This window comes from Simochromis diagramma, unplaced genomic scaffold (assembly GCF_900408965.1).
Source record: "Simochromis diagramma unplaced genomic scaffold, fSimDia1.1 OVJJ01000596.1, whole genome shotgun sequence".
Taxonomy (NCBI): Eukaryota; Metazoa; Chordata; class Actinopteri; order Cichliformes; family Cichlidae; genus Simochromis; species Simochromis diagramma.
In genome coordinates this window covers 20,177,290-20,190,316 of record NW_024387245.1, presented here as the reverse complement: position 1 = coordinate 20,190,316, position 13,027 = coordinate 20,177,290, and the positions used below count along the sequence as shown (strand labels likewise).

Below are 13,027 nucleotides of genomic sequence, written 5' to 3'. Positions count from 1 at the left end.
AAAATGATAAAAGCGGGGCGCTGGCCACTGATTTTTTTTTATGTTAAAAAATTATAGATTTTTTTTCACAACAAAATCATTCTTCATTTAAATCATAGGGAAATGTCTCAAAGTAAAAATTAAAGAAAACACGTGCTACCAAGAGAGGGACATTTCTGGGTCGGCTGGTGACTGGTTTGGTCTGGTTTCTAGTTGCTACGTTTGGAAAGTTGGTGGGCGGCGTGCATTGACCATGCAAATATACCTTAGGTCCTCGCTTGTTGTCATAGGACAGTTGGTCGAGGTTTTCATAGTTCCTTTTTTTATTCTGATGAGTAATGTGCACAGAGAAAATATGCAGACACAGAAAAATATTATAAACAGTTGAAAATGGAGGGCAGTAAAGCATTCCAACAAATCTCCACTTTTCTGCTTCAAATTGGGATCTTTAACAGTGGGGCTTGCAAAAACATCAGAGATGACCACTTGAAATCATGCTGAGATTATGTCCTCTTATTAAAAACAGATATTAAGTATATACAGCATTTACATGTACTGTGCATGTGATGCATTAATTATTAGTGATAATCCAGCCGCATAGGCAAACATAAGTGTCAAGGAGAGTGATCAGATTTCCAGCACGCCTTAAAATCAGCTCTATGTGATCACTTTTTTGGCCTCTTAACAAAAACACAAAGAGCTCATTAAATTTTTCGCAGTATGGCGCACTTGCAAAAGAAACTGCTACTCCACAAAACCATCTGCTCATTCAACATCATCTTCAGAAGCTCGTTCTATACTTAGCATCCTCAGACACAATCATTAAAAGCTTGGCTGCAGTTTGCAAGCAGTAACAGCAGTAATTCAACATCAACTGCTAACACACAGTCATTTTTTACCCCGTAAAAATCCAGCAAATCCGGAAAACTTCTGTCCCACCTTGGCACTATACAGACTAATTCTCGGCAGTCTTTGAGGGTGACTGTCTAAACTGGGAATGTTAGAAAAATAAAAATATAGCACTCAATAAAAGTGTCTGACTTTGTAGCAAGCTCTTGTTTTCAAAATTTATTGCACAAAGGAAACAAAGGTTTCCCACAGAGCTGGATCAGAGTTAATAAAGTGTGAGTGGTAGTGCTGTAGGGCAGGTCCAGAAAGCTCTTGGTCTACAAATTAAGTAATAAATCTTCACAAAAAACATTCACATTCCCTCTGCAGCATTTTGTTTTTGTGGCATTTTCAGCTTGATTGACACCTAAAGCATGTAGCACAGTACTAACAAAAATAATGTGTTGTGAAAGCGAGACAGAGCAATCCGATAGGGGATTCCTATGCACGTTTAATTACATTCAGGCTATCTAACACTTGAGGTGTCACCATTTCAGACTCTGGTCCTGTTCTGTATCCTGCGAGAGGAGCCACTTGGGAGTCCAGGCTGAGTTTAGAAGCCATTTTGCAGTAAAATAGCAAACTGCGTGTTTCTGCATCACAGGGTTTCTTTCACAGCTGCCTGGATTCAGAGCTCACACCTCAGTGCACTCTGGTCCGCACTCCCCCGTTTGCAAAGTTCAGGCTGACTGTGCATCAATGCACTATTCAGCAAACTGACAACAGATGCTGCCTAGTAAATCTTTTATTCACATAAAGAAACAAACAAACAAATGTTAAACACCTCTGTGTGGATGCTGTTGTGTTCCAAAAGAATAAAAAGCCCATAAAAAAATGATCATATATGATATAGATATAAGAACTGTTGGATGCTAATGGGAGAATAAGAACAAAAAACAAAGGAAAAGAATGTTTCTATTTTATAAAAAAAAAACACATAGATGTTTCTCCAGCCACTTCATTGCATAGACCTGTTCAACAGCAAATATTTACCCAGCCAGTCATCAAGTAACTCCATTTAGGCATCTAAACATGGTCAAGATGACCCACTGAAGTTCAAACTGAGCATCAGAACGAGGAAGAAATGAGTGTTTCAGAAACTGCTGACCTACTGAGATTTTACCACCCAACCATTTCTAACAAAGAGCAAATATCCAGTGAGCAGCAGTTTTCTGGGGGCTTATGCCTTTTTAATGCCTGAGGTCAGAGAGGAATGGCCAGACTGCTTCAAGCTAATAAGAAGGAAACAGTAACTCAAACAATCGCTTATTACAACCAAGCTATACAGACGAGCATCAAGAAAGCGAATCAAATGTGTTGCCTGGTCTGGAGTCTCGATTTCTGCTGCTACATTCAGGTGGTAGGGTCTGAATTTGGCATAAAGAACATGGAAGCATGGATCCATCCTGCCTTGTGTTGAATCTATGTCATGAAGAATTTAGGCAGTTCTGAAGAACAAAAGGGGTTCAAACCATTACTAGTAAGTTGTACCTTATAAAAAACTCAAAGGAGCTGCCTGCAACAATCAGCATCAAGGTGAATTGTGGTATTCACTGGCCACTTTGTTAGGTTCTATGTGATAAAGTGGCCAGTGAGTGTATATAAATTGTATTTTTGCAAAAGGATCTTCTACATAATATTTGGAATATCTGGAATTATCATCAGTGGTGACAGATCACTAAATTTATTTCAAAGTAATGTTACAAAAGTGTCCCAGAAACCTTACGGTAATGGTGTTTGATCTTCAGCTCCTGGCAGTGGCATTTCTCTCTGTATCCTATCAACTATAAAGGCAAAAATCGAGCTGGAAATTTATCATAAACTGAGAATTTTTTGCATCTAATTCAAGTAGAAACCCTCTCTGAAGCCTTCCAGAAAAAAAGGACTTTGTCTTTATCCCCTGAGTTTTTCTGAGCACTCTATTTTTGTATCTGCAGCCAGGCATTAATATTTCACTTTGTGTTGGCCACATTTGCTCTCTGGCTAAGTCCACTGTGTCCAACGCCTTTTCACTGGTGGTGACAGCCCCCCTGTGACTGTGTGACCTCGCTAAAGACTTACCACGGAGCTAAAAATACTCCATCTTGCCTGTCACTGAGTTTATGCAGCACAACAAGGTGATTAGCAAGAGCAACATTTCTCAGTTTTAATTAGAGTGTGGTCTACCTGAGACAAAATGAAATCCTTCAGCATCACCTAAAGCATTTGGAGATATGGCATCCAGACAAATCTATAAAGAAAAAGCTGGTTTGGTAATGAAAAAGATTTTTTTATCATGATTATTTTGTTAAGTGACACACGGGATGTCAGAGCCGAGGGGAAAGTGAGCTGAGCAGCTGCTCTCTGACATTTCTTTTCTCATCATTTAAGAGTATGAAGGTTACACTCCCGGATTTTGTCACACTGCCAAGCGTAAAACCCCAACTGTCCTGTCAGCTGGGGACCAAGTTTTGATTCTTCTTTTGTGACATTTTATGAAAATCATGTTGCATTTTAAGATATTAAGGCTTCTGTTGTTTAATATTTTCTCAGCATAGCCAGAACTACATCAGTGTGCCTTTTAAAGCTTTCCAACTTCTCCACATGCGTGTGGCTCTAAGCCTCTTGCATATTTCTTCCTATTTAATGCTTCATTTAAGAAAGAAAAGCTGCAGTAATTTAGTGGAAGAGCTGGAATCTGTAGTGTTGAGAAAATGTTAGTCCAGATTAACCATTTGTTCACGGCTATTTTCAGCTACGGATTAACAGGCATTACCCAGTAGTGTATAGATGAGTGTATGTTGGACTGACTCAAAACAAACTATAGAGGATTCGCTCGTGGTAATGAAGGATGATGCCAGTGTGACAGCAGGATTCGTTAATTTTTTATGGTTTATCGACAGCAGCTGAGCGCTACGGCACAGCTGAAAGACATACATCAGCCTTTGGATATGGCAAAAACAGTCATTAGCAGTATACAGGACTTATCTTATGCTGCTCTGCACTGGTTTCAGTGTAATTATCTCTGCATGTTTTTGGAAAGATTCTCTAACAAATCCTTCTCAGGGCCCAGAAACTCTCAAACTGGCACTGCAGTGAGGACTAAATATATTCATAATTACCGGTAGAGGCTCTCATCAGCAGAGAGAGTCGCTGCCACTTCGCTCAGCTTTATGGGACTGAATGAGCTGAATGCACAGATGGGTTCATTCTGAGATCCAAACGAAGACTTTGCACTTGCACAGGCTTTTAATATACAAATTTATCTTTTCCAGTGCAGGATGTGAGTCACATCTCCACCATCTGACTGTCACTGGTTATGGTTCAAAGTGTGCAGCTGCAGTTTCACAATCGAGAGTGGGTTTTTTTCCGATTGGTGTCTGACGCCGATCCCGGTCGCTTCATTTAAGCAGCTTTGCTTTAACTGTAGCTGCCTTCTGCAAAATTGCCCCGGGTGTGTGTCATACCCAGTGTCTCTTCAGCTTCTGATTTAATTAAGTCTCCGAATCAGGACTCATTTCACTCTGCCACACAATTACAGCAAAAGAGCCCCAGAGAGGGACAAGCAACGCAGAGTACAAAGAGAAAATGCATCGCAACGTGATTTCATCTTATTAAATGGATGAAATGGATGCAGTTGTTTTGTTTTTTTCTTCATCTTTCTAGCCATCTAACTCTCTTTGCCCCAAAGGGCACACATCATCACAGTCTCAAGTCTGTTTTGGCTCAAAGATCAGCATTTCACTGACCCATATACACAGCCCAGAGCAATACTTAAAATGGAAGCATCAGCGCTAAAAAGAAAAAAATAAATCCTCTTATCTTCCAAACATGAAGTAGCAGGTTGCAATAAAGGAAAGCCCTCTGTGTGCAGTAACAAAGCCTGCAAAGGAACACCTGACTCCAGTGAAACAGTTAAATCTGTGATGGTTTGCAAAGCCCCATGTTAAATTCCACTATTTGGCTCCCAATGTGGAAAGACACTGGATAATTTGGACTATGGAGAAAAGCAAAGTGAAGATGAGCAAATAAACATACAAACTTTTGTAAGATTAGACCACATTAAACGCTGGTAATGTCTCTAGGAATGTTAGCCAATGTTTACACAATGGTGAGAAAGAGATGTGGCCACACAACAGAAAGGAAAACAGTCACATACATAGAAGACCTTTGAGGTTTAAAAGCCTTAAACACTCGCACGCTCATGCTCATACACTCGAGGGGACGGGGGAGGAGGCTAGGAGGCCGGGAGCCAGAGCATCTCACCTTTGTTTCTCTTTCCTCCAAGAGGGTCTCGAGCCTCTTTTGAGCAGCCCGGCCCTCGTGGTCGTCGCTCACTATCAGGATGATGTGGTTCCAGTTGAACTCGCGCATTAGGTCGAACCACACGTGTGCCTGGTGAGAGTAGGGAGGGACTGTCCGCAGAAAGGACAGGTGGATACTCTGAGGAGCATTGAGCAGAAAAAAAGGTGATCAGCAAAGATGCATGATTAATTTTTTAAAATCTGTTTGTTATCAAGTGGATATAATATTAAATCATATTCTGACAACATGATAATTATCCCGTGTGCACAAGATAAAAAAAATGTATCATGTAGAACTACATAACAGCTAAATTTCCAATGGTCTCATTGATTGCAACATAAGACTGTAAGTATACACAGTGTACCCAAAAGCAATCCAGTATGCAGTGGACATGCGCTGCATCCCCAAAATTCTCCTCTTTTGAAGAATATCAATAAAGGAAGTAATTAGCCACTTGGGAAAAAGAGGATCTCTGAGACTGAGTGGAGTCTGAAGTTACTACTATGTTCTGGCTGAGAGTCCAGAGTCTGCACCAGGAGTTTTAAACAAAGAAATACTTTTTTTTTTTTAAGTAGGGGCACAAATAAAAGTGAAGAGCCTTAGCCATCAAAATAAAGACTTGAATGCAAAAACAGGATTATTTGAAGATGCTGCAAGTCTCTACATCTGGATAGATTTAATTGAGTGTCCACATACTTTTGGTGATCTGGGATATGGTTTTGTATGCTGTTCATTTTAGCTCCTCAATCTGTTCTAGACAAATCATGCACCACATATTTAAGATGTTTTGTGGCAGTGAACAAAAGCAAACACAATGGATAAATATCATGTACAACAATATGGAATCCCTTTCCTTGATCTTCCTTCCTCACATCTCCCCCAGGCCTATCTAAATCTCTGAATTGAATGCCTCTCATTTCCCTTATTTTGGGAGATTATGGACTGTGTCACTTTAAACACTCAATTCATGTCTTTGGCATTTATGTGATTGCTTTAGTTTCATTTTGGTTGCTTGTGCTTCTTAAAAACACAAGTCAGGTCGGAGGCATTATTAATGATGCTCTTTCAAATTTCAGCTGGAAACCCATTTAATCACAGCTCCCCTAATGGACACTGATGGGACGTTTAATCTAGGAAGCCTCTGAAGATGCCCCAGGGGAGCTTCTTATTCCTCCACTCTGTGTTCACGCTCTTCCTGTTTTTCCTGTTTCCCTCTTTCTCTCTGTCTCCTTTTACATCTCTCACATCCATCACTTACCTTGTCTGAGTAGATGGACATGCGGGTGGTGAGCCCCACCACAGGGATGCGGTAGAAGCCTGCCGTGTAAGAGACAGGCGTCGGGGTTAGGTGGTCATTGGACTGGGGAGGGTGACTCACCAGGATAGCATAGACCTGCAGAGATACAGAAGAAGGACCCTTTGTCATTTTGACACTGCCATTAAGATAAAATGTTAAGACCACTCATCCTACTCCGATAGATGTTGGGGGCAGCAGTTTCTATCTTTCTTTCTTTCTTTAGAAGCTGTATATTAAAGATGGAAGTAGCTTTCAGGTCCGAAAAGTGAAGACACACCAGGTGTCTTAAATTTCCAATCTTTTAATGGCCAAGAGGGAGTGATGCTTCCTGTTGTACAAAGAAGCCAAGCTAAATATATCTCTATGAAAAGATTATTTAAAACATGGTTCCAGGTAACCCTTTATGGCTGGTCAGAGTGGACAGCCTCCGTTTTGCGCAGCTATTTTTAAAGCCTGGTAGAATTGCAACCTCATAAGCCATAAGCTAGCACAATATTTTTTTTGCATATAAAACCTTAGGAGTTGTACTCTACACCCTCACTTATCTTAACTGCACTACTGTATAGCTCTGTGTAAATAATCATTCTGTACATTCGATAATCTTTAATCCTACAACTGTTTACAACTTGCATAGTTCCCATTTCTGTATAGCTGTATATCTCAGATTCTGTAAAGTTATTTATTTCATATTCTGTATAGTTTTTCATGTTTATATCCTGTTCATATCCGTACATAGCTTGTACTCACTACAGCCTGTACATACTTATAGTTATAGAATATTCACAACATACTTCATACCGTGTACATTATAACATACCATAATAGACCCATTTCTGTATACTCACATATCTATATTATTGCTAATATATATTGTAATATATCTATATCACTAAAGCACTTCTGGATGGATGCAAACTGCATTTCGTTGCCCTGTACCTGTGCATGTGCAATGACAATAAAGTTGAATTCTATTCTATTCTATTCTATTATATCTTATACACTCATCTCGTCCTCGGTCACGGTTTCCTTCCACATATGGCTTTACAAAAATTGCATAAAAAGCACTTGCAGCAATAAAAACATTATATTCCAGTAACACGCTTTGCCGATCCGATCAGCTGTTTATAGCACTTCCTACATTGGAATAGAGGTCAGAGCTGTCACAGAACTATCGCATGTCTGCCCGAAACCGGAAGTGACATAATTTTTGTGGAAAATGTAGTTTTTATCTTATATGGCATTTACAAAGATATGCTGGTGTTTTTAAAATTCATGTTTGAGTTTATGCCTTTTTTATAGTTTCTGGGATGCTTAGAAATCAAATTACACTGTTGGAAATAGTATATTTTGATGCAAATGATGTTTTTTTTTGCAAATTTGCATTATAATATTTATTTTCGTTTTTCCTGCAGTATATAAAAATGGGTGTATCTCAAAAATAAAACTATGAAGACACTCAAAATAAATTTCCTGTGGTTGAAAACTATTTTGTGCAACTTTTTTGCATTTACAGTTTTGAGGGATATCCCTCTGAAATGTCTCTAACTAGAAATATGTGTTAAAAAAACATTTTCAATTTTTCTTTTGTAGTTTATTGCATTTTTTTGCTTTTTTGTGTCGTTGCTATGGACTTAATGCATAAATATTATTAACATTTGGAATATAATGGTTGTATTGATGTATAGCAACTTGAAATACTCCCAAAAATGGCACTAAAGCATGTAAAAATATAAAGATAAGCTCTGTCAGACTTGGTTCCATGTTAGGTCTTAAAGGGTTTAAAAAACAAGGATAACGTATGATACGTTTTATCATGTGATTGGTAAGTGTCTTTCCTTTTTGCGTGCACCATCCGTCAGCTTCATGATGAATTTCATCTTTTCACTAACAAATGCCAGAAGTCACAATGGTTTTATTCACCTTTTTATACAGTAAAAGTGAGTCAGTGCATCTGGGAGAAAAGACTATTTTACAGTTTGTTATAAAAAATATTTTGGTCTTTGCCTTTAGAGATACCAAAATCTTTTGGATAGGGGGTTGAGTCGCAATATTTAATAAGAGACCTGTTCAAATTACATTAAGGCTTAAAGTTACATACTTGTGGCACAAAATACCAATACTTAGGCTTGAAAAAAAATCAATAGTTGATGTCCAGGTGGCATCATCCATCTTTGATATACAGTCTATTTTTACAGACCCTTAAAGACACAGTGTCCTCCAAAATCAAACACACATATCTTCTCCCAGGTCTTGTTTAGATGTGAGTTGCCCAGCCTCTGGGTCTGGGTCTGCCTTCTCTTGAGCATAATGGCACCGACCACCTAAAGAAAGCAGGTGGAAGCCACTGATGACATCAAAAGTGTGAGCCTTTCAGCATGAAGAGATGCAGTCCTTCTTTTGCATAGTAATGCAGTTGACAGTGTAGTTCAGTGGAAAGAAAAAAGCTCCAACATTCAAACTTTTTTTGAGCAACTGGGTCATAGTTTTTAGAAAGAGGCCAGTTTTCAAATTTAGTTTTTGTCACTTTAAGCAGCTCCACACAAGTGTTTTCAGTTTGTGGCTTTGTGTGTGTGTGTGTGTGTGTGTGTGTGTGTGTGTGTGTGTGTGTGTTACTAAATAGGAAAAAGTGTATGTCTCCAACTTTGCGCAATTTGATGTGCAGTTTCCCTTTAAGACTAGATTAAAATGCAGGAATTGTGTTAAAGTCTTTTCATTTCAGTTTTTATTTGGAATTAATCACTGATCACAAACTGATTGCTTCACAGAATCTAGGACATTGGAGGCCAGTGAGCATATATAGCCCTGGGGAAGCTGTCCACTAGACAGAGCCAGTAATTAAGCCTTGGCGGCAACATCAGGGTTTTTTTTTTATTTATTTATTTTTTAGCTTGAATGAAACTTCTGTGTGCCTAACATACAATATACTCATTATTCATTCAGTGAACCTTGAATCTAGACATAAATTGTAGCCAGGGGCAACCACATCTATAACAAAAAAAATAGAGAAGCAAAAAAACAAAAAAGAAACTTCTCCTTGAGATGATGCTCACTGTGTGGGCTGGCAGACTAATATTAATTTGTGCTGTCTTATTCCTGCATAAAGTGAGCCCAAGCTGACCAACTACTCAAGTAAAAGGATGAATTTATGTGAGAATCGATTTGAGAAATGCCCCGGAGATGTGGATGAAGGGGAATAAAGTTGGCATGGCTGTGCGGGAATGGATTATTGGATATGAGGAGTCCGTATGGTTGGGTCAAAAATGAGGTCTATCTTCCAAGGACTGCTCCCAGGCATCTACTCTTCCATCTGCCACAGTCTTCCCTCCTCTGTGACTGCTAGCACCTACTAGCTGATCTCATCAGATTACACCTTCGATAGACTATCTGTCCAATTCAAGTGTGATTTAGTCTCATTCACAAGAGGTGTGTGTGTGTGTGTGTGTGTGTGTGTGTGTGTGTGTGTGTGTGTGTGTGTGTGTGTGTGTGTGTGTGTGTGTGTGTGTGTGTGTGTGAGACTATTGCTCTTCATACACAATCACAGTGAGGATGTGTATGGTGAACAAGTGTGAACCTGAAATTTTTAACATAATGCGGTCTTTTAAGGTCAGGTCAGGGTTAGGCAGGTAGTTAAGGTAAACAATATCCCCAATAAATCACTGTAAATCAGTTTAATGTCCCCTAAATTCACGGGGGACACAGAGAACATTGTTGGTGTTGTCTTTAGAATCTCATGTGGGTGGATTGTACACTCTTACTTTGTATGACAGAGACAGAATATGATGGTTTTATTCCTACAAGCCTGTGTCTCTTAGACTCATTATATTAAGCAGAGGACCAGGGACATGAAAGCAACACTGAAGCTGTGGGTGTTTTTTTTTCTTTCTTTTTTTTATAAAGCTTAATTATGTGTGTGGGAGAAAGAAGAGTGAGAGCAAGAGGGACTTCACGCCTCAACATGCTGTGACATAATGTTGGCGCTTTTTAAAAGCTGTGTTGAGCATCACCACGAGAGGATGGTCGGTGCATTTGTCAGCATGCTTCAACTCTCAAAGGCACACGCTCTCTAATCATGTATTACTTATGACATATGTTTTGCTGGCTACATCTGCAGCACAAATGGCGTCAATCTCCGAGATAGTTCACATTTCAGGTCATTTTTAACATGCGCCTCCTCCTAGTATACCTTACAAAGACAGTTTCTCATGCCACCCATGCTTCGGATCACTATCAGAGGAACTGAGGTCATTATCCACCAAACGTACTAAACTGTTACCTCAAACCATTCCAGCCTCCTTTTGCCAAAATGTTCACTCATCATGCAACACGCACGGTCAGAGCCAAGCCATTAATCACAAATTACATATTGCACATTTTCACTCCTGACTGGTTCCTTTGCAGTTGAGTTGTTCTGCAGCTGGGTGTCCTATAAAGTACAATTGCCCTCTCATCCGAGTTATTGCCCCAAACCACAGCCTATTTTTGGATTTCTGGAAAACAGATGGAGCTGTAGAGGGATCAGTGTATTATACAAAGTGAACTAAAATGTGAGTTAAAGTGTGGAATAGTGCCAAATGGAACAACAGAAGGCCAGCATAATATGTAGTCTAACTTCCCACCCCTACATTAACATGTTCCTGCTTGATAGATATTCTGCAGCTGAAGATCTAATAAAATAGTCTGTCTAGGTTTAATTCATAATTTGAGACTAATAAGCTAGTTATGACAACCAATCCCTTCAACGGTGCAAAGGTGAAAAAACAAAATGCTTCTGAAATGTAAGAAATTTCACTGAAAGCACAAACTTTCTCTGTTAAGAAGCAGTCCCTCAAAGACACCCGGATGCAACTATCTTTAGGTAGGTGGACTTGGCATTTAGCTCGTGGCAAATATACTAAAAAATATGAATAAGGCAACTAGAGCCCATTGGCAGTAAACTGTACCTGACTGGAGATGAGGTCCTCGCAGACGGAGAGAGCCATCTGGATCGCGTTGGATTTATGCGTTACGGAGATGGCGGTCAGCTTGAATTTGTCCCTGCCGTAGACTTGGTTGGCCTGGGTCACGGCATCTTTGAAAACCTGCTCGTATCTCTTCTGGCTCAGGACGGCCCCGATGTTCACGATCTTCGGCTCGCAGCCGGCCCGCGCGCAGGAGCACGAGAAGAGCACCGCCAGCAGAAACAGACGCATCGTGTGGACCACCAAACAGCACAGCGCAGCCCGGTCGCTTTTCTCCCCGGTGGCGGGTCGGCTCGACCAGCTTCTGGACAGCTCAGCCAGTTGAATGCGCGACTGCAGGCACAATCCAGGTGGGCGGTGATAGCGAGGGAGGGAGGCCAAAAAAGGAAGAGGAAGACTTTGTCCAAAAAAAAAGGTGGTTTGGTTATATGCAATGCGGAGGAATGTGCATGATCATGTTAGAGACAAGCTGTCAACCGGGGACATCTAACCCGCATTGTCCACCTTCTTTGCTCTCCTTTGAGGAGCTGCAAAACCTTCTAGTGGCAGCCACAAAGACTTAAACCATAGCCCACGCTTCTACGGCTTCCTCTCCGGGGCGAGTATCGCTCTCTCCAGCCTCTGTTCCCGTGCGCTTTCTCCGAACTCAGCACTGATGCGTGGCGCGCTGGTTGCTCCGGGCTGAGCGGCTGCTGCTGCTGCTGCTGTCCTTGGTCCTGACAGCTGTGCATGCGCGCCTGTGGTGCGCGCTCCCGCTGTATCGGTTCCCTGCTCCGGAGTTTTGCGCGTTGGCGTGCTGTGCTGCTGCTGCTGCTGCTTCAGCTACTAATGATGTCGGCGAAGAAGCTAATCCTATGAAAAATACATGTAATCACTTGTTAAAAACACACTCGATCATCATGTTTGTCATAACAGGACACGAAAGGCAGGAGCAGTATGAATGGGCTGCAAAAAAAATTATATCAGCGTTGTGGGCTTTGCTGGTGCATAAAATTTGAAATGGTCAGAAGGGAGGAGGGAAGGCGTTTGTCTTTTTAGTATAACAGTAGCCATGCCCCCCCGGAACTGGAACTGGAAAGAGAGCCTGATTTCTCATACTGCTCTCTCTCGTAAACTGGACCGACCTCCGTGAGCAGCTCATTAATCACACAGGATGTCAGCATCATCAGTCATAGCCCGTCACTCTTCTGCAGAAGATGACTCGCCTGTCTTGTTTGTCTAATTTTTGTACGTGTGTGTGTGTGTGTGAGAGAGAGAAGTGTGTTTGTAAAGGATAGAGTGTGTATGTGTGTGTGTGTGTGCAGAGACGAAGTAAAAGAAACACACTGTAGATATTGTGGATGTTGCATTATATCTGACCCCTCTGTTGATGAAACTGTTTGCTTCCCTGCAGCTGAAGACACGAGCAGAATCAACCTCCTGGTTACCTAGGAAACTGGCTTTTACAACACACACGCACACGCGCTTGCACACAGCGGAGAGCTTCACACGGAGGAAATGTTCTCTCATTTTTTTTTTTAATGGAAAGCAGTGAGACAATGAGTTTATTCATCACTGCAGGAAACGTCAAAATATCTTTCTGTAACAAAACGGTCATTAACACCAAAATGAAAAGAAAAAG

The 13,027-nt window shown here is 40.8% G+C and overlaps 1 protein-coding gene across 16 annotated transcripts in view; it reads right to left on the bottom strand.

The window, feature by feature from the left end:
• Positions 1–12,683, bottom strand: part of grin1a (glutamate receptor, ionotropic, N-methyl D-aspartate 1a) — a 38,386-nt gene extending 25,703 nt beyond the window's left edge. For 5 of the 16 annotated variants that reach the window (XM_040000071.1, XM_040000067.1, XM_040000070.1 and 2 more), the window contains exons 1-4: positions 11,389–12,681; positions 6,410–6,544; positions 5,113–5,289; positions 245–307 (exon numbers count right to left, since the gene is read on the bottom strand). In XM_040000071.1, the coding sequence (XP_039856005.1) occupies positions 245–307; positions 5,113–5,289; positions 6,410–6,544; positions 11,389–11,637 (624 nt within the window). In that variant the 5' untranslated portion in view covers positions 11,638–12,681. Of the gene's footprint in view, positions 1–244; positions 308–5,112; positions 5,290–6,409; positions 6,545–11,388 lie in introns of all 16 variants that reach the window. The other 11 variants (XM_040000074.1, XM_040000076.1, XM_040000077.1 and 8 more) reach the window with 8 other exon arrangements.
• Between the last annotated feature and the right edge of the window lie 344 nt (positions 12,684–13,027).